Here is a 26,855-nt window from a genome sequence, read left to right as displayed (position 1 = left end):
GCTGATAGTCTTCTTATGGATGCAGCACCCAAAGGAGAAAATCAGAGCTCCCTTCCCCTGTTTGCTCCTCCAAGGTTTCCTTCAATCTGTAACCAAACCACAAAGAGTGCTGATGTTCTTTTGAAACAGCCGCAAGTTCCTCCTCATTTAGAAATGCTGATGCGCTTTGGATTTGGCAAGAAAAACTTTTTTTTTTCTGCAGGTGGTGAACAGACTTGGCTGATCTCAATCCAGGTGTTTAGATGAAATCAGTACCCATTTTAACTGCACTAAGCAGCTCACTAGCTGAGGTATGCATTTCCAAAAAAGCATGTGATGGGTTACTCAGGACAGCTGCCCTTGGTACATCGTGCTGCAGCAGGGCTGATGGCCAGCCCATAGCTGGAGATGGGTGGCATTGACATGTCCCCATCACTGACTGCCCCATCACTTCTGCCCCATCACTGCCTGGGCAGCAGGTCTCCAAACCCACTTCCCCTGGGCTGCTGAACTAGGCAAGGAACAGCTTCCATGTGAACCAGTTGCTAAAGCAGGACTAACTCCCTCAGCTGCTCCATCCTGAGGAGCTGCTGACTTGGTGTCTGACACTGCCTGCAGGCTTCATCCTGGAATGAGTAACCCTTCAAGAGGAAGGCAACACCTAAACAAGGCTGCAGGAAATAGGGTGCAGGACTCCATAATGAAACACATTGTCATATGCTCACTGTGGTAATTAAAGGAAGGGGAAAAGAAATCCCAGTAACTCTTTATAAAGAAACACATGAGGAAAGGACTGCCCTTTTAAACCCTTCTTTTCATGAAGTTTTCCATAGTAATATGAAAGTTAAAATATAAACCTGTCGCATTGATGTCAATACAGAAAAAGCAAAGTCAGTGCCATGCATACTGAGTACACCGAGTCCCATTCTCAAGGACACAGCTGCTCAGTCAAGGGATATCTTTTGTAAAAAAGATCCCACAGTAAAAGGAAAAAGGGCCATGTAAACTAAGATCTTGTGAGAATACAGCTTCTAAAGCTCTGGGTTATTAATATTAAACCAATTTGAATGACAAACTTATACCTACAAGAGTTCCTTAGTTGATATAGGTTTAGGTTTGTGACATGTAAACAGTTTCTTAAAAAAAAAAAACAAAACCTGCAGATCCATATTTTTGTGTTGGGTTCTGCAAAGTCCTGTGCTGACATCAAGTGGTGACATATTTTTCATGCCAAAGGGAGCCAGGCTGGCTGTGCTGTGCATGCACAGGATAATATTCATTATCACGAGAAGGTACAGGCAAGTGGTCCCAGGCCACTGGGGGGCTACAGCAGCAGCCTCACTGTCAGGTGCTCCCGTAGGGAGGGACAGCCAGAGGAAGGTGGAAAAGCAACACAACCCCTGCAAAGCAAGGCAAGGGGGAGAGGTGAGCCTCCACAGTGACTCCTGGACACCGGAGGTGCTGTCTGAGCCCCCAGCATCCACCAAATGTGACCACTGGCAAAAACTCTCCCTTTCCTAGCCAAGAAAGCTCTGGCTGGGTGAGGTACAGTGGGGCTTGGTGGCCTCAGGGGACTGAGGAGAGCATGGAGAGCTCATTTACTGAGGAAAGCTGGACACACAGTTAACCAGAGGATGGGAGGCTCTCTTAATTAGTTCTGCAGAAATATCAAAGAGAGCAAAACAAATACGTAAGGTCATGAACTGGCTGTGAATAAAATTAAACTTGGTATTAGAAAAGTTTTAACTCCAAGTGAACTTCTGGAACAACAGGCCTGCAGAAACTACAGGAAAACCCTCCCACAATGGAGTTTTAAAGTTCAGGTTGATTATTTGCTGCAGGTATTGAGGCCTGTGATGTGAGCTGTAACATCAGCCCTGGACTGGTAGGGGCTTGGTGAGGGATGTGGTTTGTTTCCCTCACTGGCCTCAATACTCACTGAAGCTTGTTTTCAAAGGTGCAATTGATGGGAAATGCAGTTTTATTTGTGGATTTACCCATGGATGTTCAGGTCAATCATACTTTATTAAAACAACTCCATACGCAAATAATGGCTGGAGATTTATTATATGAAAACACAGAATGGTCTTAGTTTGTAACTCAGATTAAGTACAAAACCACTCTTCCTCTCCCTGGTCATTGCTCTGAGTGTAGAAATGGTTTCCTGCTCTTCTCAGGAGCCAGTCTATGCTTGGAGCTCTGCAGCAGCACTGCCATTGCATGCCAATGGGTTTGTCCTTCCTCTTGTCCAGGGCTGGGAAGCAGGGACATGCTGTCCACAGGGTGCATATCTCAGCAGCCCAGGGATTGTTTCTGTCCTCTCCAAACCTTACACCTCCTTTCACAGACTCCATCTGCTCTGCATCTCTGTGTGACTGGGATCCTGACATCAGGAAAAGTTTTCCATGCTCTCCTTCATGGCTGGGCATTATAAAACTTAGAGTGAAAAAGAAAAATGCCATATCCATTCAGATACACCCTTAGGGGAGAAAATCATGTTTGTGGGCTTGGTTGCCCCAGAAGGTGGTGGGAATTTGCCCATTGTAGCTAAGCCTTGGTAAATGTTTTGTGAGTACAATGTCCTAAAGGGCCACATCGTGTAATTGGTCCCTGAGGTCATTGTCCAGCCTGTGCTCTGACAGGGTACAAAGAAATGTCCGTGCTGTGCTTCTCCAGCCACGCCGTGTTACGGTAGGTGAGCGCTGGGGCATGGGAGGAATGTCCAAATCTCGGAGCAGCTCCCAGGGGCACTGGCAAAGGCCCCACAGTCGGCCAGGGCATGGAGAGAAGGGGACAGCTGCACTGCTGAGCTGGGCGTTGATTTCTTTGGTTTAGTTTGGGTTTGTTTTCTGTGGTTTTTTTCCCTATGTGTTGACATTGCAGCCAAGACTTGCCCATAAGCAGCTGGACTTTAAACTTCAACATCTCTCCTGTAGCCATTTCCCACAAGAGCTGCAGGAATGCAGGCAGGCACCGGCACTGTCAGGCTCAGAGGGTGACAATGGCAAGGTGCTCTTGGATAATATTCTTCCTTCTCTCTGCCCTTTTCCCTCAGACAGAGCAGGCAGGTATGGCTTTTGTTTTGTTGCACCTTTAATTCTGATTTGTGCTGCTGCTTTTCTAAAAACACCAGTAATTTTATACCTTGTATAATGTTTACCTTGTTGCACAGAGTGAAATAAATGAAAACAGTCCATTCCTTATTTTCTTTAAATTCTGCTGTTTATTTCATGCAGCTAAGTGAAAACTGCTGTAGGCTAATGGGGCAATGTAGTTTTGAAGTACCATCATTTATGCCAGGGTAATATTTTGTCTTTCCGTACAATTTTTAGAGTATCTCAGATATTAAAGCGAATTTTGTTTTATATTTCTAGTTCCTGCTGAAATAAAAATGAGAGACTACTATGGAAGAGGCCAATATGCATGCTTGTTATAGCTTGAGGAAGTCTGTGTTTCTGTATTATTCTCCATGGTTTGTCAAAAAATAAAGAAGAGCCAGGCAAGGAAGAAAAATATGGTGTTCTCTTAAGAAAGTCAAAACACCCTGTGGCAGAAGTTCACTGCCAGCTGTGCTGGATGTAGCAGAACCACTGCACGGCAGAAATATGTGCTGGGGGTCAGATAACATTTAAAATGCAGAACAGTCATTAAGCTTTTCTTTTTTTAGTATCATGTGCAAGTCAGTTGCTTATGGGGTGTCTTTCAAAAAGATAACTAAATATCTGTACACAGTTCTGGAATTATTTTGCTATTGCTCTCACTTTTTCCAGTTCTATGATTATTGATTACATCAACCAGCAGTGTTGGGTCCCCAAACACTGTATAAAAGAGAAAAAAACCCTGAATATTCCCTGCCCAACACATTTACTTTCCAAGCACAGAAGAACTGACAAACACATGCTGACACACACGATCACACATTGCTTCATGTGGAAGATGAAGCTCCAGGGTGGCACCAGCTGCCCGGCAGTTTTTGATGGAGGTATCATTTGCACACCTCTCTGAAAGGTTACAGTGTTTTCCACATAAACAGTGGCATGGGATATAGCCCTTTTAACTATGAGCATTGATGAGGGGTGGTTTTTATTTACTCTCCTTAACAGAGAATTGATTGAGAACTCAGCAATGTCATGGCTTTGATCCTCAATAAAATAAAATTGCCATGAACTAAAACTGAAGAGCATCAGTTTGGATCCACCATCATAGCTTAATACCACTAATATCCACTTCTACCAATGCATCTGAAACCCCTGTGCAGTCTCACTAAATAGCCTTTGTCTTTTATAATAATGTTTTCCCCCTTTCCCTGGCTGTGGCCCGGCACTGTGTTCTGTATATCTCATGCAGTAAAACAATGTGCCAGGAAGGGTTTCAAATTCCCCCTGCTTGGGCGCAAGTCAGGCATTCCCCAGAAGTAAAAGGTCTCAACTCCTCAGCTGAATTTAGTCTAAACATTAGAGCTCTTTAAGTATGTAAGTTTTATGTGGCTGAAACCCCAAATCAACCAAAATTATTTATCTCAAAAAAAGAAGGTAAAAATATATAAGGAAATTAATCTAAGTACTTATATTAGTGTTTTGTCATACAATGTTCCAGTATTTATATCAGCTCATGATGCAAACAGTGTTATCAAGAGACAGAGACGTGCCAGTTCCCTACTTCTGGAGGAAGTCCTTGAAGGTAGCTTGGAAAGAGAATGCCTAGAAGAGAGATGTACACATGAAGAAGCAAGAGAAGTATTTGAAGATGATGAAATGCTCGTAAGTATTTTGTTTCCCTGCATGCACAATAAAAACTGCTTCCATGATCTTTTATTTGTGAAACACAAGACTGCTTCATTTGTTTGGGTTTCTCTCCACGTGAAATTTTTGCATTTTCCACCTCTGCTGGTAGCAAGCAGGTGTTTTCCATGGTCAAAATGGAAACAAGGAGGTCAGTTCTGATGTTGTTCAAGTCTTCTCCTGAAAATGATGTGTCATGCTCTTTGTATTAGTAAATCACGTGGCTGTTGTCCCATCCTGACCACACAGAAATACAGTTTCAGCATCCCTTAGGGACTAGGAGGGGCAAAGGGGTGCTGGTCAGCAGAAGAGCACCTGGAAGGCAGCACAAAGGAATTCCATTCTCTCCAGACAGTAAATTGGCTTCATCAGGGCCCAACTCAAATCCTCTAATGCAAATGCATGCAGCATGGGAAATAAATGAGAGGAGTTAGAGTTATGTGAGGCACTGGAACTGTTGTCCAGAGAAGCTTCCTTCTGTCCCTGGAAGTTTTCAAGGCCATGTTGGATGGACCTTTAACAACCTAGTCTAGGGGAAGATGTGCCTGCCCACAGCAGGAGATTGGAGTTAGATGATTTTTAAGGCCCCTTCCAACCCAAACCATTCTGTGATTTTATGACTGGGACAGAGGGAATCAATGCACCAGCAAGTAGTGGGATCTATAGAGAGAGGCTCACTTGGTGAGTATCTGCAAATTCCTTTGCACCAGGGGCTCTCCAGACATAGAGATGTCTGCTGTGCCCTTTAATAGGAATCTGGATAGAGTTTTGTTTGCAGGGAAAGCAGAGGAAACAGCTGTAGGGCTGCCCATGGGCAGCTGTGGCGCTTTGGGGAAGGGAGGGGTGGGCAGAGGTGTCACTTTGGGGAAAAAAGCCCCAGGGTCAGCTGCAGTACCCAGGGAGATGCAGGGCACAGGCTGGTGGTGACCAGCAGTGGTGCCCCACAGCTCTGCTCTGTGCTGACCACCCTGCCTCCAGCAGCACCTGCTGGGGGCCAAGTGGGATGGGACAGGATGGGGTCACTTCCCAGGCTGCTGCACACCAGAGAGACAATAACCAGCCAGTTTTTTCAGGGAGCTGCATTGTTAAAGGATCTAGCTGTTCCTCTGTGGCCTAAGAAGTGTTCATCTTCCTGAACAGCTTCTAAAGAAACAATAAAGTAAGCAGTAGACAAAGCCCCTCCCTTCTCATGTGTATATTTGCTAGCAGCACATTATAGTTGTTCAGCTTTGTAAATATTAAACCACTGTATATATTCTCTCATAACATGTTTTTTGGTTTAGCAAAGAATTTATGACATATTACATTACATGGGAATTAAATAATTTCCTAATTTTCTAATTTCCTTTCCTTTTTTTCACCCAGAATTTGTTTTGGAATATCTACTATGGTAAGCTGGCCTCTTGATTTCTCTCCTTCATAGTCCTATCACATTATGAACATTTTGATTCAGACTAATACTGATTTTCTAAGAGTTTATACTATGAGAAACAATCAGTCTCTATTTGTCATGTCTGTAGTAAAGCAGAAGGAAAATTCTACATGTGAAATGATTTTTAAAAAGTAATATACAGGAAAAACCATTTAAAGCTTCAAAAACAATTAAAGTAGAAGGTAAGTAAAGGATATTACAGTAAATGGGCTGCTTCTTTTCCTGAATCTGAAACAGCCTAGGCAATGAGAAAGTATGTTTTGCTGATACAATGCAGCAGCACAGTTTTACCAGCAAAATCTCCCAAATACAGAATTAGCACTTAAATCTGAGAAAGAGAAATCGATATTAAAAGCTACTGAGCTGTCTACAAAATATGCACAGTGGGATTGCATCATTCCCTGACAGGTGCCAAGATGAGAAACAAATCTGTAGAAGCTGAGGGCTTGATGTCAGGCCCTGAACAAGATGCCACCTGAAGAAGCCTGTGGCACCAGCTTATGGTGACTAGTCCCTATTCCCTCCCCTTTTTTGAATGCTTCAACCCAAGTTTTTCTCTTGTTTTTAACTTAGTTATTATTAATTTCTAATCTTATGTTTAAAGAATGGATACAGAAGTGGCAAAATCAGCAGTCAGTAATAATTTTCTGCACAAGCCACTAAATTACTGAGTCCTGGGAGCCATTGCATAGAAGAATCCCATCAGTGCTATAAAAGTTATGAAGAATGTTGCTAAATATCTGGCATTTTATTACTTTTCTGAGGGTGGGATTAATTTCTAATTTGAGTCATTGAATATTTGTACTAAGCATGTCATGCAGGCTTCCTCTCTAGCCTAGGATGGGAGAAGGGCAACCAGTTCAGAATGGTCCCTCCAAACAAGCTTAGCCACAATCAGGACACATTACTGACTTCAGCCTCAGAGGTGGCTTTCTTGCCATGTGTTCTGTCTTCTTCCTAAAGAACAGCAGTGTGTGTTTCCTTCTCTGTGACGTCTTCTCTAGCATTTTGGAGAATGTTGCCTTTGAAAAGTGGCTTCTTTCCTCCTCGCTCCTCCTGTCTTCCAATAATCTCATCTTCTAGACCTCTGATATCCGTGTTGCTTTCCCCTGAAAGTCCAGTGTGCAGTGTATAAATCTGCATTGTGAATAAAAAGGAAAGGCTGAGCACCCACCTAACTGCTGGGTCACCCACCAGCTCTGTTCTATACTGCTCCACCTTTGTCCCTTCAAGTCAAAATTGATGTAGTGGCATCTTGCTGAATGTCTGCTGTCAGGGCACCTTGCCTGAGATCACACTTGTTCCCAGCCTTCTTTTATCAACAGTATAAACTTAGCCATTGCCAATCTCTCTTTAAACATCACTTTCCAAAAGTTTTGTGCATGCCTTATAGAAGTCTGCTCACTGAATGACAATGTCATTGGAGACATTTCTATTGTATGATGTTCACTGATTCCCCCTAGGTCCCTTATCTTATAGTATGATCAGATTTAAATGGTTTGAATTATTTGATCTTAAAAAGTATATGTTGATTTTTACTTCCCACCTTTTTATATTGTTGTGTGCTTATAGTTTAATCATAGCTTGCCAATAACAGAAATCAGGCTGATTTCTCTATATTTCCTTGAATCTTCTCTTTCCTCCTTTAATAAAGCTAGGTGCTGGGTTTCTTTTCTTCCTAACATGGATTTCAGAGGCTTGAATCCATCTAATTGCTTCAGGCTGCAGGGGCAACCCCTCCCTAGCTCCAGGTCCTCAATTGTGCCTGCTCAGCTGTGCAGGTGATTCCCCCAGTTCACCCAAAAACCCTCCCTGGAGGCCTACATTGTGCTTGGATATGCTGGTGGCATCTGACTACAGAAGCTGGTAGCTCTTTCAGCCAGTATTTTAGTACATCTAACACTCAAAGATATGTGTGTCCATAGTCCAAGCAGATGATGATTGTTGTTTTATTCCCATAGCTGGCAGAGTTTTCACTTTTCCACCCCCGAAATCTGGTGGGGCAGCTTACTGACTGAATTAACCTCTCTGACAAGGTGTTCATTTTTAGAAAGGTTGGACAACATGTCCCAGGTTAGGCATTCCTGGCTTGCTTACTGATTGCCTATGTCTATAATAAGTAGTTGTTACTTGGATCATGTTTTCATACTGCTTAGGAGTCATTCCTGTGAGTAGCCTGAAGGGAAACTGGCAGCTCTGCCTGGTGCTTCATGCTCAGTGAGGACACCCTCTTGTTTCAATGTTCAGTTCAGCTTGCTAGTGTCTGAGCTGCTGCATGATAATTGTGCAGATATATAAAAGTTATATTTCCTCCTATTTTGATGTTGCTTGCTGTACACTTGCTCTATAATTTTGATGCCAGCTTTTTCTACCCAGTACATATCAATCTAATATGGGAGACCTAAAACAGCAGTCTTATATTACATTTCTAAAAAAAGCAAGAACTGTAACTCAGTTCTTTTCCCTGAATCAGAGCATCCATCCTGAAGGAGGCTCTGCCTCTGGGCGTCTCCCAGCCTCTCTGACAGGGGCTGCAAGAGTGCCTCTGGAAGCAGATTTGAGCTAAAATTACACCTGAGGAGCAGTTCAGTGACACTTAGCCCATTTCCTTCCAAACTGCTCTCACAACCCTTCTCTGAACAGCTCATGTGCCAGGATGGGGACTGTGTAATTTGGGATCAGTGCTGGTGGTGACTCCTCCCTCTCCATTTCTCCAGGAGGCAGGAGGTGCTCCTCAAACCCCTGCCAGCACAATGGTGTGTGTGAGGACAGCATCCGTGGCTACACCTGCACCTGTGCTGAGGGCTACGAGGGAGAGAACTGTGCTTTTGGTAAGCATTGCCTCCTTCTGAGAAGCCCCATCTCATCTTGTCACTGGGTGTCCCCATGAAACCATACGCAGCTCTCCCATGTTGCCACTTACCGTGGTTTTGGGTAACACGCACAGCTCTGGCAGAGCAGGGTGATGTGTGCTGCCTGCCTACAAAACATCCTAAAGCTCTGCAGGCTGTCCCTGTGCCCTGAGCCTCCCTTCTCCAGGAATGCAGCAAAAGAGCTGAAACCAAAGCACCTCATGGTTACACCCCAAAGCTAGCCCTGCCACTGCCACCTGCGCTGCCTGGCTGCTTGTCCTGCTGTGCTCCCAGATGTGGCCTGAAGGACTGAGGCTGCAGTGCCAGGGTGGCGTCCCAGGCACCCTGGTGCCTCTGGGGCCACATGAGACAGTCCCTCAGGACAGAAGGACTCCAGAAAACAGACTGTTTCCAGTGGAAGGCAAAAGCATAAAGTAAAACAGATGCGTTCTGGCACAGGAAAACCCTGGGCCAGATACTACATTTTTATATCTGCCAGGTTGTTCTTTCCAGCCCTGACATCAGTATTTCTGCTGGCTCAGAGTCCCCTGGGGTGGGAGACGCCCTGGCTGCAGAAGACAGGGTCATTCTCTGTATAAGGGGTGTGACTGTGACCGGCTTCTGGAGGAGCACAGAAGGTGACAGAGCTTGGACAAGAGTTGGGAATTAGATCATCTTTGTGTGAGATTTAGGCATCATGTTCTACAAGATTCTTTGCTACCTATGAGCTAGATCAAATAACACTTGCTTTGTGCTAAAGATTTAAGTGTTTGCTTAGCTGTGGAAAGTTGAGCATGTTTCAAAGTTCATAATCCCTTTCTTTTTTTCTTATCTTTGAGAGCTGATTGTTTAAATAAGTGTGCAAAATGAGAGCTATGGGTTTTTCTCAAAACCAGAAACCTTAGCTGCCTTCTTCCTCGAGCAATACTTGTCTCCATGACGTGCAACAGTTCTCCTTGCTGCAGATACTTGGTGTTTTGTTTAAAAACCCATGTCACCCTTTCCCAGAACTCAAAGGTGCTGTGTCTGGTGCAGCAAGAGGCAGGGGGGAGCACAATGAGTCTGTGAATGCTGCAGACATTCAGCTCTCTCCAATTTCTGTTTAACAAGGGGAAAAATTCCCAGTGGTAAATACTACCAAGTCAGAGTCCCAACCCACATCCACACAAAGTGAATAAAAAATAAAACCTAGAGGTCTCAAACAGTGAAAGAATACTCCACATTTTTTCTCTGCTTATTTTTTTTAGCTAAAAATGAATGTCACCACCAAGCAAAGGTAGGATGTGACCACTTCTGCTATCCAGGAAGTGATTCCTACCGCTGTTCCTGTGCTGATGGCTACAAGCTTGGGAAGGATAAAAGACGGTGCATTGCATTAGGTAGGTGTGAGCATGGACATAAAGGGGGCACCTGCTCAAGTCTGCTTCGAGCCTAAAGCAATATTTGTGGCTAGAAAAAGGAATCTAGGGACCACCACCCAAGATGCCAAAGTAATGGTAAAAGAAGGGCTATTTGATCAGAATGTTTAAGTATGAATCAGCTGAGAGGACTTGCACCACCCTACATATCACTCACTGGACCAGGTTTTCCACTCCTGTTTAGGAAAGGGTAATTTTGCTGAATGCCTGCTTGCTTGGGAATGAGATTCAGTTGATTCCCATCAGTTGACCAATCGTCTAATACATGAAGGGAAACATTTGCTGCCATATTAATTAGCTTGAAACAGTAGCCCTTTTTAGTTCTTCGGTCTCATATTAGGTATCTCATTAAATACCATCCCCTTACAAAGTAGGTCTACTAAAACCACGGAAGTATATTTAGACCTGTGTCTGTATTAGCACAAGTGGGGCTGTGAAATCGGAGTTCATCTGTAGAGCCACGTTTTTGGCAGTGAAAGACTGATGTGCACACTCAGTGTACACTTCAGGGGGGCTTTATATCAAACTGGCCTAGTTCAGTCCTGTGGACTAAGCACCAGCCAGCTGTGAGAGCATGTAATGTGTGCACCTGGAAGGTGTCCTGAGGTTTAGCTTCCCCTGAACCGAATCCAGTGTGTGTGACCCAAACCAAACCAAGTGGAAATGTGACAAATGCAGATAACTGGGTGATCCAGTCGAAAAGCATCTGTGTTGTTTAAACCAGATGAGAAAGGCATGCATATCTGTAGAGTGACAGCTGTAAGGAAAATCCAGGATTTACCTTGTCCAGACTGGGCCATAGCTCTCAGGTATTTGACACAATTTGAATACAGGATACAAAGATGAAAAAGCAAGATGTGCTAATGGTTGGCTGGAGAGGAAACCTCACTTCATTAGTGAAATGAAGCACAGTGAAACCTGGTCACTACAAGCCTAACAGGGTGACCATGTTCAGCCCATTGCTAAGCTGTTATGACTAAAATTGCCAAACAAATTATTCCAGTTTTCACCAGCTGAGAAATTGCCATTCTGCTTTTCCTTTGTGCAAAAGCAGAACCCCAAAGTCTAGGCAGAACAGTAGGCATTTGCAGGTATTAGTTATCTTGAAATGATATTGCTATCTTGAAATTATACAATATGAAGTTTTGATTTTTTTAAATTCATTTGTTAGATGCATGTGCATGTGGCAGACTTCAAGAGAGTGATAACCTTATAAGTGAAACCAGGAAGAAAAGTGATGAGCGATTTCCTTGGCAGGTATTCCTAGCAATTCATGAAACCCATCACTTTCCCTGACATGGATAGTGCTATCTATTGTTTTTTGCATTTTCTTAGGTGCTGCTGCTAAACTCAGAAGGGAAAGGCTTCTGTGGAGGAGTGCTGCTAAAAAGTAACTTCGTGTTGACCACGGCAGAGTGTGTCCTTCTGCACAGCCATTTTCAAATCAGCCTTGGTGCTGGTAGGTGATCCAAAACATTTTTTTCTTGCTGCAGCACACTTCAGTATTGACAAGCTAAATTTTAAGAAAGGTTACTAAACTTATTGCTGCATAAAAATATTGTTTAAGGAAACAAATATGTTATTTAATTTAAGCACCTCCATGAAGTATCTGAGCTATAACTACAGCTACCCCATGTTTCCCTTTACAAGGCAAGCAGAAAGTGCCTCTTGAGCATGGTTCAGAACTCAGCACCCAGAGATCAGCTAAACATGGTGGATTTAGTGGTGACTTGTTTCATGCCAAAATTCACATCAATGCTGGATATTCATCCTTACTGCTGAAATTATTTGTGCTCCTACCATCATTAAAAAGCTGCCAGTGTATTATTCCTCATTTTCCTTTGCTGCAGAGGTTTTGAGGAAGAGCACTTTTAGCTCCTCTGCTGTACGTGTTTCTCAGCATGACCAGACAGCTCGCATGCAGCTTTCAGGTCTCAAATAAACTATTCCTAAGAGCAGTCAAATGTCATTGCTCCACAGGACCTAATGGAACAAGTGGAACTGGGAAGATAATGCAAATTAGTGAGAAGCACATACACATCCGGTACGATGAAGACACTGGTGAGAACAACATTGCGTTACTACAACTTCAAGAGCATGTTGAGTGTGACAACTCCCACCTTCCTGTGTGCACCCCTGAGAGAGACTTTGCAGAACACGTTTTAATTCCAAAACTGGCTGGTACAGTCAGTGGCTGGAGAATGGAAGGTGATGAACTTCAAGGTGAAGAGCTGCAGGTTTCATACCTTCCTGCTGAGGACTGCAAACAAATACTCAACATCAGCCTCACAAACAGGCAGTTTTGTGGGCACCTCCAGGAGGCCGTAGACAAACGCCTGGCTGGAGGGAGCTTTTTGGTTACTGAGTACAAGGGCACGTGGTTTCTGACTGGTATCCTGGGATCCTGGCCACTGGAAGACACTGATTGGGAAACACTGCTTTTCACCAACACTGCAAGGTATAGGGTATGGGTTAAACAAAAAATAAAGTAAGACACAAACACAACCAACTCTCAAGCACCAAGCCCCTACCAATCGCTGCAAGGAAACATATGGATGCAGCCAGTACCCCCATTTGACCCTACTACTATTTGCAGCATTGGAAGTTGCAAGAATGACATGTGTATAACTCTAGTTTATACAGGAAAGCTTGTTCATCTTTCCTTCTGCTGACACACAGTACTGTGAGTAATGATACAGTAAACCTAGTTATTGAACTAAAAACTGATTTAATTTCAAATTTCCTAGAACTGTTCATCCTAAACCTCAAAATATTTTGAATATTTTTCTGTGAATATTTTTCTGTGATTTCAAATGTTGCTAGTACCCTGAGGTTTGATTCAGCAAATTTATATTATTTCAGGATCCATACAAGTAAAACTTAAAATACATGGGGAATGTCAAGCTTTTAAATGTCTATGTTGAGGTAGCACTTGACATATTCATCACACTAAAAAATGCTTCCCCCCTCACACATGGAATCTACGCTTTCACTTACGAATTATGCCAGTTAGAGGGTAAAATAAAACCCAACTGTCAAAGACAACAAAAAATAAATGTCTTGTTTGTTTTAAAAACAATTTTAAAACCCCAAAACTAAAATCTCATCAGCCTGGACAAAGTAATATTTTACCACCTACAAACAAACAAACCCATACCCAGGGTAGTAACACTTAAAATAATGGCTCCAGTGGTAGCATTCCCCCCAGAAGCAAAATAAAACAGAGTATGGATAATTTAGCTACATGAGTTATTGTTCACCCTAACAAAAATTAAACAAAATATGACCAGATTTTAAAAAATCCCACAGCCATCTGTGGGCACCTACCACTTATACTCAAGCCCATAAGTATTACTGACACAGTAAAGCTTTTGGTGTCAAACACCTCTCTATTTTTTAGAGACAGTTTGAAGAGAGTATTTAATACCAGCAAAATTATTGAGACTTAAAAAAAATTTGGAAACCATGTAAGAAGACATTACTTCCACTCTGAAGAATGGACTAACACAAGTAACAAAGGCTGATACTTATCTCTGAAGGACAAACACAAAAACAGTAACATGAAGTACTTTATAAAAGCTTGTAAGTAGTTGGGAAGGAATTTGGAATGCTTTGCTTTATTTCTTCATGAGATACTTTGAATGATCTAGAAAGCCTGTGGAAACTACCACTTAAAAGTCACATTTCATTTCAATGCACTTTATAACACTGGCAGCCTTGGCCATTCTGGGAAAGGAGCCACACACAGTTCCTGGTATTTCAGTCCTGGACATGAACCAGGCCATTTACAGTGCTCTTGGGGTCACTGGGAACAGTTCCACTGGGCAAGCCAAGTATCTGAAGAGTACTTGCATGGCTAAGATGCAATACTCAACAACACACTGTTGACAATGGAGGAAATGGGTTCTGCTTGCTGACCACAAGCTTCTGATGCTGATGGGATATGTAGCCTTTAATGTGACCCTGGCAGAAGGAGAAAAAAGCAGTATTAGTACTTAGAGCTGGTAACAATCCCTACAACCCAAGCAGACACCTACAAGCTAACCATAGCAAAGCTGTTTATGCTCACTCACCACTGCACTACTGTACTTAAATATCCATCAGGGTCCAGTTTAGGTAACTGGGTCACCTTGGAGAACAAGCACAAAGTTGTCTGTGTACCAAAAATGTTGTCAGACTCAGAGCGTCTTGCCAGGGCCCCCCATGGGTCTGCTGACACTTCCTCCAAGAGACAGAGCTCTACAGAAGTGTTTCTAAATTCACTCTTGTTCAATTTAAAAATAGGATTTTAATCAATTAGCATTCTATAGCTAATAAACTGACATAGTACTTCCTTTTCAGCATAGTGTTTTTAACAGTGAAAGAAATCTCCCAGTGACCTAGACCACATCAAATAATGCTTCAGAAACAGAGTACTGTTAGTTTTCTTGCTGACACTACAATGATGCTTCACAACCTCTGATTTAATACAAATACTTAGATTTCAAGCTTTTATCCAATTCATAAGCAGTTGAGATTCACGTAGAGTAAAACAGAACCAAAGAACTCTGGCTCTATTTTTTTCTAATTTGAGAAGACCAAGAGTCTCTTACTTCAAATGCACAACAAATCTTTTTGGTGCCACTTGAAAGGTTTATATCTTTAAATCAATGTTTCTGCATATATAGAAATGTCAGTATTGAATTTGTAATATGAAATTCAACTTCAATTTTAACTGATTCCTGCAAAAAAAGGCAGGAACTAGAGGAAGTCCTCAGGGCAAATGAAAACATTTCACTCTGAGAACAAGTCTCTCAAAAAAAAACACAAGAAAACCTGGGATTACTGATGTATTTTTTGTCATAAACCATTATTCTCTATCTAAAATTTTTCAATGTTGGAAGTCTGGAAGCACCAGACAACGAGTGGTCAGAACTTACCAAATATATGAGGTTAGCTAAAATACACTGGACTTCATCAATATCAACATCATCTACTTGCATGAACTTCAGAGCAATCAGAAAAGCATCTAGAGATAGCTGATGAGTTTTGAGTAGTAAATATCTGAAAGAAACAACAGGAAAATGTGTTATTGAGAAATGATCACTTAAAAATTCTGTTTCTTAGAAAAACAGCCTTTCTACAATAAATTCAGCTTAACATGAAGTCAGCTCTCTCAGAGAGAACTAAGGAGCATATACAATCCTACCCCAGTCCCAGGTGAAGCCATATTGAATCTGCTTTTGCAAAAATGTAGGTTTTGTTATGCTCACACTTTCTTGAAGAGATTCCTGTATGTGATGATTTTCAGCTTCTCAAGGATAAGAAAGATTCCACATCGAATAAAGAAGGTCTCATGCTTTGTCAGAGCATCATTCAGAAGGAGAAGATTTCCTTCACTGCAAGAAAAAAGAAATTAAAAAGTGAGAAGGCCTCACACCAATGATAAAAGAAAGTATGACTTGGTAGGAGTATGCCTCTCCTGCCTTCCTCAATCACCCCAAAGAAACACTTTTTACTCAATACTTTTTAAACACAAAGCAGAAAAGCAAGCATCATACCTCACAGACTTTGTTACTTCAGCAAACTGCATAAGGTCATACTTTTTTAAGAGCTGAACTGTTGGCATATGGCCCTGAAAAAATAAACAGTGTCCAAGTTTTCCAGGGTAAAGTTAAATGCATTTCTACAGTCTAGTAAAATCTAGTAAAAAAAAAAAAAATCTAGCTATAAAAAAAATTTGTTAAGAGAAAAAAAGAACCTTTAATCACTTTTTTTTTTTTTGTACAGACTAAGAAGTGAATAAAAGCATTTGCAAGACAATCCCCTTATCCCTCTCAAACACCTCACAGCATAACTCACAATAACTACTGATTTATCATGATTTAGGGATGATTAATACTTAATGTTAGGGAACAACTATCAAATTTGTAGAATCAAGATCCTGTGACATGAGGCCTTGGCAAATTCAAATTTTATGTCACGGTTATATCATCTAATCTACAAACAGAAGAACTGCAGGACTCGTAAGCATTTCCAAAGGAATATGAGCAGTGCTTCAGCCTTGTCAAGTGTTACCTCAGTCTTTAACAATTTTTTTCTTCTCTATGCCTCCAAGCAGAAATAAAAATGTTCTCTCAAAAAATAAATACCACTACCATGCCCCCTCCTCCCCACAAAAAAAGGAAGAGAAAGGTTAAAATTAAAGAAACAAAATTAATTCTTATTGATACATCAATTAAGACGGAACCGTCTCCAGAAACAAAAAGAAACTGTCTTTTATCCCCTGCGCAGCAAAGATCAGAAGGCACACTGACTTGGTCAGACTTTAAATTTAGTTGCATCATGCTATGCTGTTGCTAACCCCTTCCCTGGATGAAGGATTAACTGAGGTCCAAACTGAGCTGCAGGTTTACTGAGAGCTGTTAGGAACAAAAAAAACAACACACAAGCTATTTTAGTAGTTTGAAGTTAGTGTTCATGTTTGGGCTCTGATTTAAAAAAAGCAAATTTAAATACAATGACCTTTATCTAGTTTCTTTAATGACTAGTGTACATAAAACTGCTTTTACAAAAGCCACAGTTATTCGAGGCACTAACAGACCAACCAGTTTAAGGCCCACAGTCAGGACTGGGACAAAGCTTTTAGGAAGACTGTTAATAAGTTTTCCTTTATCAACCCTACCACTGATTGTTCTGAAAAAGCCACTAAGAAAGTCAACAAATCAAACAAGGGAAACAGAAGCCTTTTACCATACCCACTATACTCCCCCTTTACCCACTTGATACACCAAAGGATTGGGAAGGGAGCACTGAAAGGAAAAAGCAGGAAAGTCATAAACAGGTCGGGGGAAGATGGAAAATGGCAACTCTAAATAGGCAGGTGATAACATTCTACATGGGTAACTCTGGGAACAGGGCCAGAACAGGAAACTCTAAAATCTACTTCCTGTCCCTGCAGTGACAATTAATTAATACTCAGCATAATCCACTAATTCAGGGATACACAGATGTTAGCACAGCACATGGGAAAGGACAGGAACAAGAAACATGTGCTTAATTCTTTTAAGAACAGAAATATGAAATTATCAAATAATCAAGTCTTCATTGACTTTTCAGAACCAAAATGCTCTGGCTCATGACCCTTCTGACACAGTCTTGAATGGGAAAATGTATGACGTAGAAATAAAAAAGCCAAAGACAGGCTGTAGTTGTGGCAAACCCCTCTCAACAGTCTTCAGCCATCTGTTTGCACACCCTTCTTTCTTCCACCAGGTGAAAGAGGCAGACAAATTCTGCTTCTAGTGAATCCACACCTTCCCTGGATTTTGTGTGCAGTTGATCAGCAAAGAAGCACTCTGCTACAAGACAGAAGTCACACCATTGAGTGCTTCTCCAAAGAATTCAAATACTTCATTAAAGTAGTAAGAGCAGGTTACACCCTTAGGAAGGGTGAGAGAAAGGTAGGGGGAAAGGAGGACCAAGTTGGTTTTGTTTGGGGGTAGGGTTTTTATGTTTGGCTGTGTTATTCCCCCCCATCTCCTTTCCTATATTGCTATAAATGACAATTCAACACTTTTTGCCCTCGTATAACAAGGTGTTCATACGCTGGCTCTTACAGTGGTAAAATAGCCTCTGAATTCCACTAAGGAAAATCCAAGAAAATACTGAGCATCAGTTTTACAGCCTGCATGTGTACCCCCTTCCCCTTATTTAGGAAAGTAGAACCTACTCACCAGCAACATTTTTACTGGCAGCAGGTAGATCAAAATCATTCTTTTGTTCTTCTGGCTTGATCGATGACAGTGCTCAAAGGCAAATGACAGATACTCTTCAGCTGCAAGCATGAGTAATGTGAATCAACGACAAAAATGGGTTAAAGCTGTAACCCAAATTCTGTGCTCAATGTCCATCTGTCTTGAACACATAACATTTGAATTTGTATAAAAAAGAATTGTGGCACTCAAAATATATAAAGAAAAATTGAAGATTCACACAAAATACACAATATGACCAGAAAGGTAAGTTCTCCTTCAAAAATTCAAAAGAAAACTTGTCAAGAGCTTGATGTCAGACATTACAGTTAAAGTAATATTGGAACTTTCAGCTCATTTCAGTAATATTATTGTGCTCCTATTACAGAAGCAGAGAAATCTGAAGAAGTGCTGATAATACAATCTATTTCCTAAATTCAGATTAGGTTCTTCAAGAGATAAAAGCTGAATGCAATGCCCACATCTCTTGAGTTGCAGAAATGTGCCAGTGAGACCGCACAGCATAACAGTGTGAAAATCTCTCAGCAGCTTCCATCAATTGAGAAAAAATGTTAAGTCTGAAAGGCAGCACACACTATTTGGAGTAATAGCCAGCTCCAGAACAGATGATGGTCAAGGGATTCAGTTAGTGATGAAGCTGTACACCTTAGCTCTAGAAGCATTTCTGTTAGTGAAATCTATTAGAAATCTAGGAAATGCAGTTGTACATATTCCAAAATCAATGAATCAAGAAACTACAGTTTGCTACGCTGCAGTTTGCTGAAGATTTCCTACATGCCACACAGCAACTTGAAGAGTTGAAGGCTCCTCTGCAAAACTTTTACAAACCTATTGTTTTGGATCCTAACACATTTTGTAATGAACACACATAATGCATAAGACTGTAGGGAACTTCACTGACAAATATTTTAAAGTTGGGCATACACTACAATTAGAAGTGTCATGTAACCTCATCTCTGTTTCAAGTCAGCCTGTGGGCATTGGACGTTTCAGCATGACTTCTCCTTTGATCAGTGCAATTCTGAGTCACACACACACAACTTCAGCAAGACTTTAAACATGCCTTACAGGCACACAGTACCTTGCTTAAAGTCACTGTCAAACATGGCCTTGCGTCCAACATAGTATTTGTATGTAACTCTCTGTGCCATACTATACTCATCCTTCAGATTTGAGCTGTCAATTGCTCTAATTAAGGGCTTACAGAGATGGAGCTTGTTGATCTGTTAAAAAAAATAGCATTTTAATCAGTGTAGATAGATGTTATTATATAAAAGCATGGTGGGTTTGACTTAGAATATTAAATACAAAGCACAGCTTACCAGACTTGAACCCTACCTTAAAATAAATCTTAAACAGCTGATTCACAAGAAACAACATGCCCCACTTTTTTGAGTCTTCGATGCCTGCTCGACTGTCATAAGGAAAAAGAAAAAACTTGCTAGTACTTAACATTGTAAGAAAATAATGACTTTTTCCTCACAGTAAATTCATTCCATAGATATTAACTACATAGCATTCTTAAGGTAAACATAGGTGCAGCTCTGCTATATATTTTCTCAACATAATGAAAAGATGTCATGCAGAATACTATTCATCTGCATCAGGGTCCTCATTCCAGTCTGGAGATAACACACACAGCAGTGGCTCATAATACTTGACATGAAAGAAAGACACAGAAAATAGCATTTTTTCCACTTCAGAAGTGTTAAAATTGCTAACATTGGAAACCAGAGCCACCTCTTTTCTATCTAATTTAGTCTAATAGAGCAAACATCACAACTAACAAGGCACAGATCACCTTTCCTGAGAAACAGGGACATAATCAGTCCCTCCAAACCATACCTGCTAGGAATGCTAAACCTGAAGTGAAGGCTCTCCCTCTGTAGTTAATAGTCAAGAGAGAACAAACTATAAATGAGAAGAGACAAGCCTCAGAAGTGCTCATTCTAAGACCCATATATGGTCTAAGTAAGTGGGAAAATCTAAAGCAAAGTTCATTAAGTTCTCAGTAATTTACTACTGCAAGTCCAACAGAGGATCTTTTCACTTACGTGTCACTGGCACAGACTCGAAAGCAGCCCATCAGCAGCTCTGCTGCTTTTTCCAACATGTCACCAACTTTGCTCTTCCCTTTCTTTACAAGCTGTTGATCTGCCTAGCAAAAAAATGATATGCAATTCTGCATCATAGTTCACTGGGCTACAAAGTTTAGTTTTTTAATTTAGCATTTTATAAAGTATTATAGCAAGAGATCTGTGATGGCTGCTATGTCCCAAATCTAGAAGGCAGTCAAGTTCCCAGAACAAAAGAAAACACTCGCAGAGACTCCTGGACACGTACCAAGCCCAGTGTAGAGAAGGACAGTCCTTGGAAAATAGCACTGATCACTATTACCTTTAGTATCACTCAGCTTAATGCAGGTCTCAGAAACCTAACTTCAGGTTATTGGAGCACTAACACTTCAACTCAAGCTTACAAAGACCAAGAGCCTGGAAAAAATTAGGGAGTTTGAGTCTTAGAATTTATAATTTTGTTTCTCTCCACAGCCACAAAGACTAGATTTTATTTCTAGACCATATTCAACAGTTTCCAGTAACACATTGCTGGGACCTGAGACTTCCAGAAGAGAAAACATACATTACAGCAGCAAGAGAAAAAAAAAAATAAATCAGCTGTAAACATATGGAAAAGATCCATACACTGACTAATGCATAACTTCAACAGAAAAAAAAAATAGCAATTAGATGTTTATTACTTGCTTTCTAAAAAGTTTTATTATAGTGTTTGCAGTCTCACTAGCTAAAACATAAAACATCCTGCTGCAGAAGTCTTCTCTGAAACCGGATCCTCTGAATAAACTAAGGTTAGAAGATAGAGTTCAAACACTTCCAGCATGACTGATTCAACACTACCTCTTCTCACGCATCTCACAGATATGAATTTCCCTCATTCAAACTGAGACTTGTTGCAGAACAGTCACACACACAAAAAATACTCCCTGTGCAAGCACTCCACATGTGGTTTTGTGGGCAAGTGGGCATGAGAATGATGAGGGGATGAACACTGAAAATACTGGATATTGCCAAACCCTAACCTCACTTAAACTAGCTTCAACTCTTCAGGTGAAGCGAGTATGAACAAAATTACAACTCTGCCACTTACCCTGGCCTAGAAGTTCTCAATAGATCCCTACACCAGCTACTTCAACTCACCAGCCTGAGAAAAATAATGTAAATGGCATGTCGGCAGTTGGCATGTTGGGCTCACCAAGGGCTCCAAAGAGCATCAGAAGTGGTGCACACTTCTGGAAAAGGGGAGCAGAAAGTTCCCTCTTCAGATGTGGTAAATGGTTAGATCAACTTGGTTGTCTATGATACCTCCAATTTCCACCAAATCCCAGAGATAACATGGAAACGGTGATTTATGCCACATGCTACTCAATAAAGAAACTATTTATCCCTTCATAAGTTCTAAGCAACTGCTGGGGATTGCATTTAGGTCCTCAGAACTCCTCTAGTTCCATCTGCAAATAGTAGGTGGACAGATTTAGCAACCTCATTTTTCAATACAACTGGATAAATTTAGCATGTCAACAAAATCCTAAACAATTAGTTAAACAGAACTGAGCAAAGTTAGACTGTGTAATAAACTCTGTAAAAATATTTCTATTGTGGAAATACCAAACAGATAAAAGTAATGAGGCTGTTAATCAGATCTACTTACATTATTAGCAAAAATTCGAAGATCAAGGGCTACAGAATACATAATAGGTAAGGCCCTGGAAAAGAAAATCATAGTATACTTAGTAGATGCAAATCAAACATAAATGAGACATGAGAAACAAGCAATTTTTTTTGTCAGTTGGTCATACAATTAGAAAAGTATATATTATTTTTCTAATGAAGAAGGATGCACTTCTTAGAAGGACAGTTCTTCAAGATCTCAGCATTTCAGAAATCCTACACTACAATAATTACTTCTAAAGTCTTTTTTACTGTGGCTTTAATAAAATTCCACTTCTCTTTGAACAAATCCTTCATGTATTTAAATATGGACTGCCCTATGTAATAAAGCTCAGATGTTTAGTTTGCACGATTTGGACATGAAAACTCAACCAGGCAACAAAGCCAATTAGGCTTGATTTTAGCATCACTGGGGATAAATAAAACTATAGGGCTAATTTTAGTTTGACTCCGATTGTATTATACTAGGAAAAGATCAGTCTATTTTCTAGTAGCTTTCTACCATGTACTCACCAATTTTCTTCTTTATGTGCCTGAAATGCTCGCAGGAAAGATGTATCATATTTAGGAAAATTTGAAATGCCATGAAATGAAGCACAGATTTGAGAAACAGCTGTTCAGTAGTACAATATATGACTTCATGAAAGACCATCAAAACACCATCAAGAAGCTGAGAAGCTGAGCTGCAGTATGGAAGAATGTGAGCACAGCCATGCACTCCTTTGAGTGGCAGCAGCAGTAAGAAACACTGGCTAGAGATAAGATAAAAGCTTCTCTATCATTATCTTCCCTGTCAGCCAAGTACAAACTGCAAGGTACTACAATGATTTGAGACTTTCCTATATTCTGGGAGAAATTAATATTCTATTTTAGAACCAAGTAAAACATTGTTTCTTAGCCCTATAGAAAGCTGGAAGAAGAATGTATCTGGATTTCCTTGCTTAGAAGCTTAAACAACTATTAGATTTTTAAAAACCTTAAAGAGAACTTATTCTACAAGAAGTTAACCTGAAAATAATATGCAAGATTTATGGAAAAGGATATTGGACAATAACTGTTTGGCATTTGTATGCTTCTATGAAGTCATGGTTTGCAACAGCATAAGTACACCTGTCAAAGAAAAGGTACATTAGTACATCAGAAAATATACATAAATGAAATATTTATTTTTGTGTCCTACCAGGCATGAAGTTTTACATTTTATTTAAGGCACTAAGGAATACTAGACGCAGTCCTAAAAAACTAGTACAAGTATTTTAATAGAGCACTAAACTTGATAATTGTAAAAAACAGATCCTAGAGATGAATAGGTATTTGTTTTATATAAACTAATGCTTATTGAAACTGTCACTAAGATTAAATTTAAACAACACAAGATTGTTGAGAGACTAGATGCAGAAAATTATTTAGTAAAAGACTCATAGAATTACTTAGATGCTAAACTCCCTTAAGAGAACTTTTATTATTAAAATTGCCTTTTAAAAATATTTATTTCCCTTATTTATTTCACTCTAAATTCTTGTGCAGCTATTAGGCAGAGGGGAAAGAGCAAGCAGTGCCAATGGCCATACACAGATGACAGCCAGGTACATAGAGCAAACTTTATGTGGAGAGAAGAAAGAAAGTCTCCATTTCCTGCAATTCTAGCATTATTTATAAGAGTAATAAATACCAAGTTTTCAGGTGTAAGCCCTTTAAAACACGAAAGTAAACTTAAGGCTATCCCTCCCCATCCCTGCTATACACCTCACAACTGACTTTACATTCTGGGCCCATCTTTACCTCAAGTGGGCTGCAAACATTTCATCATATGGTGACTCCAAAACTTGTTGACACTTCTCCTCTGGAGATGGAAGCTAAGTGTAGAAAAAAAATCAATAAAACATTAAAGGAACATCCAATGCACCAGAAACAGAACATCACATGCATATTTTGTCATGGCAGTTCTCACAGATTTGCCAGGGTTGGAAGGGACCTCTAGTATGCATCTACCAGAACTTTAAATTACATTACCAATCATATCCAGAGTAATAAATTGCTGGTGTGCATTCTGTCTCCAGAACCTGAACAAAGTCAGCCTTAAATAAAAGCATCCAAAACACACAAACACCAGGCCCTTACTACCCACTGCTTTTTTGTCTATAGTGCCTTCCACGGTGCTATGTTAATTACTAATGCAGACCTGGTCAGAAAGGACATTCAAAACTGTATCTATCCAGAAAAAAATCAAAATAGGACACAAAGAGCCAACCAGAAAACAAAAATTATAAATAGTAAGCCTTGTAAGAAGGGACGCAAACTTACATGGGGATCCTACCTCAGCCTGTGAAACAGATTTCTGAGGTTTCTCTCCAACGGAAAGGAACCCACATATACAGCTAGGAAAACTGAAAGTAAAACAAAAGATCAAAATACAGATCCTCACCTGTAGCCTTGGGTTTGCAACATGTGGATGTTTAAATGATACTAATTCTGCACAAAAGGTACCATCTCTGGTCTCAATGGCTTCTTGTACCTACAAAATAAACAGTCACATTACAGAATAAAATCCAGCAACAAGCACACAACATATTTACACAACTACAGAAGCCACCACCTAGTTACTGCTGTTTATACATATTAATATCAAAACAAATGTGAGTTTTTAAAGGCTTAAAACTGAATAAATAATTTTGTATTTCCAACACACCTGTTGTTCAAAAAGGTCTCAGGAAGAAGGTAGAGAACACCATTGTGTTTTTTTTTCTTAATTTGTAGGATGCAAGCACATGTATGTACATGGGTTTAGCATTGTAAAACAGCAGTTGGGAGCCAGATTTGGTTAAGCTTTTTAAAATTCCAGTTCGACTTATAGGCATCAAACACAGATGCAAAGATGCAATTTTTGAGAAAAGCTTTAAAATGAAGACAGGAAGATTTAACATAGAAATATAATTTCAAAGGCAATGTCTGATATTAGACTGATATTTTATATGTATCAATTGCTTTTGAAACTTGCCAAGACTGTAAATTTTATATTCTGTGGAAGAATGGTTTAATCCTGCTTTCTGCTAACAATAACTCCTTGTAAAAACAGTCCGCTTGAACAGGTTATTGTGACATCAAGATGGAAATGTACTCAGTTATGGAGGTAGTTTCAGGTATTACTTCTTAAGAGTTTCCTTCCTGTTCCTTGTGCTTTGTCAAATTTTTTGTCCCAATATGAAAAAAGGTATCTTTTTGATGTATGGAATACTCATACCAAATGGGAAAAAAACCCATAGAATAAAATAGCAACAAAAGAGGGGAAAAAGCAACAGTTTAAACTCTTCCAGAAATTTGTGTCTAGCTTTTACTTCAGGAAAAAGAAGAGCTAATTTTACATTTGCAAGATACTTTTTCATATTGAAGATCCAATGGAGTGTCAACCAAACAAGATGTAGACTTTTCAGAGCAGACCTCAGAGGAAATCTCTGTCCTGGGAGATCTCAGATGCTCCAAACAATTACTTTCTTTTTGCGCCTTAACAAATGCCAGATGACGTAAGATGGTAACAGTGACGAGAAGACGATGGTCCTGCAAGGACCATCCAGAGTGGAGACACAAGAAGCTTGTCCCTGGCAGCTCCATCCCGCCGGAGTGCCTGCGGCTCCGCTGCTGCAGACGTGCTCCATGCCGGAGGTGTGTGCCCGGCTTTGTGGCGCCTGCGAGCCTGTTCCTGGAGTCCTGGGCACGCACACACACCCTCCGTGGCGGTTCGTACACATAAATCACCTCCGAAACCTCCACGCTTTTCAGGCATCCTACAGGATGCCTATATTTTATATAGGGTGTACATCCTTGGCACTCAGTCGGTGTGTGCTTCACGCACACTGAAGAAATGTATTTCCCCACCACATCACTCATCCTACATTTATTTCTTAACCGAGGCACCATACTTACAGCAAACAAAAACACACCCGCATATACTCAAACAGGGCCCACAGAGTAATTAAAAAAACAATAACAAAAGCTTGCTTACTTGCTGCAAGTACTGGTTTATGGTGATGTGCGCCATTGAAGGGTCCGGAGCTGAGGCGGAACTCCCGGCACTCCCCCCGCGCTTCCGGATCCCGGCGCGCGCGAGGCCGGCGGGAACGGCCCCGAGCGTCACGTGACAGCCCCCACCGGCCTATGCCCCGCCCACCGCGGGCCCGGGGCGTGGCCTCACTCGGGCAGCCAATAGGAGCGAGCGTGGGCGGGGCAGGGGGCGCGCGCCGGCGGCAAACCGCGTGCGCTGGCGCTGAGGGGTGGCGGGTGCTGTGACTGCCACCAGCGCTGCCTCTGGTACCCGCGGCTTGGACAGCAGGCGGGCGGTGCGCTCCGTGTGGCCGGACACTCCAGTGACTGCCCCAGGAGGGCTATGGAGGCTCGCCTCCCAGTGCTCCAGCGTTGCCCACGGGGAGCGCTGGCGAGAGGTCGCCGGTGAACTTGGGTCGAAAAAGTTGAATTGAGCATTAAACTTCCAAGCAGGTTGACTCCTAAAGGCGCTGGCGCCAGGGAGATGTGTGAGACAAGGACGTGCTCCATGTTCGTGCAGGCTGGGCTCGGTTGGGTTTGGCAGGTGCCGGTGAGCAGGGCGCGGGCGGCCTCTGGGGATGGCGGCTTTTGTGGGCGGCAAGAGCGGCTGCTCTGGCTTGCGTTCGGCCGCCCTTCGGCGGGTACCAGCAAACAGGGCAAGCAGGGACACCGAGGGGCCGCTGCCGCCGGCGGCAGGCTGCCCCGGCCCGGGAGCCATCTTGTGAGCGGGGCTGGCGCTGCCCGAGCGCCGCGGGCCGCCCGGACTCGGGAGCGGACTCGAACCCGGGCCCGCCCCGAGCCGGCCGCGGGGGCCGGCGGAGGCGGGCGGGCGGCTACCGGTGCCTTCCCCCGGCG

At 41.6% G+C, this 26,855-nt stretch overlaps 2 protein-coding genes across 2 annotated transcripts; one reads left to right on the top strand and one right to left on the bottom strand.

Annotated features, from left to right (window-relative positions):
• Positions 1-2,923: 2,923 nt before the first annotated feature.
• Positions 2,924-14,796, top strand: PROZ (protein Z, vitamin K dependent plasma glycoprotein). The gene is made up of 8 exons (XM_021545551.2): positions 2,924-3,047; positions 4,576-4,739; positions 6,126-6,150; positions 8,910-9,023; positions 10,292-10,423; positions 11,634-11,719; positions 11,798-11,921; positions 12,443-14,796. Exons 1-8 carry the CDS (start codon positions 2,981-2,983, stop codon positions 12,952-12,954), a joined length of 1,224 nt encoding a protein of 407 aa, XP_021401226.2. The 5' UTR covers positions 2,924-2,980; the 3' UTR covers positions 12,955-14,796.
• Positions 14,053-26,096, bottom strand: PCID2 (PCI domain containing 2). Its single transcript, XM_021545552.3, has 14 exons — positions 25,963-26,096; positions 24,388-24,477; positions 23,745-23,818; positions 23,007-23,072; positions 22,476-22,517; positions 21,943-21,997; positions 20,271-20,374; positions 19,555-19,630; positions 19,298-19,439; positions 18,178-18,278; positions 16,003-16,076; positions 15,715-15,840; positions 15,382-15,505; positions 14,053-14,425 (listed from the first exon to the last, which is right to left on the bottom strand). The coding sequence occupies exons 1-14, from the start codon at positions 25,996-25,998 to the stop codon at positions 14,333-14,335; spliced, it is 1,203 nt and encodes a 400-aa protein (XP_021401227.1). The 5' UTR covers positions 25,999-26,096; the 3' UTR covers positions 14,053-14,332.
• Positions 26,097-26,855: the final 759 nt, after the last annotated feature.

This window comes from Lonchura striata, chromosome 2, assembly GCF_046129695.1.
Source record: "Lonchura striata isolate bLonStr1 chromosome 2, bLonStr1.mat, whole genome shotgun sequence".
NCBI classification, from domain to species: Eukaryota; Metazoa; Chordata; class Aves; order Passeriformes; family Estrildidae; genus Lonchura; species Lonchura striata.
The sequence above is the reverse complement of the archived record's forward strand: the minus strand, read 5'-3'. Positions and strand labels throughout refer to the sequence as shown.

Excerpts from the sequence above, each read along its gene's own strand:
- PROZ (XM_021545551.2), top strand. The coding sequence starts at position 2,981 with ATGGCAAGGTGCTCTTGGATAATATTCTTCCTTCTCTCTGCCCTTTTC. Across the intron at positions 4,740-6,125 it reads TTGAAGATGATGAAATGCTC|AATTTGTTTTGGAATATCTA; the intron begins GTAAGTATTTTG and ends TTTTTCACCCAG. Across the intron at positions 10,424-11,633 it reads AAGACGGTGCATTGCATTAG|ATGCATGTGCATGTGGCAGA; the intron begins GTAGGTGTGAGC and ends TTCATTTGTTAG.
- PCID2 (XM_021545552.3), bottom strand. The coding sequence starts at position 25,998 with ATGGCGCACATCACCATAAACCAGTACTTGCAGCAA. Across the intron at positions 24,478-25,962 it reads TAAACCAGTACTTGCAGCAA|GTACAAGAAGCCATTGAGAC; the intron begins GTAAGCAAGCTT and ends TTTATTTTGTAG. Across the intron at positions 21,998-22,475 it reads GCACATAAAGAAGAAAATTG|GGCCTTACCTATTATGTATT; the intron begins GTGAGTACATGG and ends TTTCTTTTCCAG.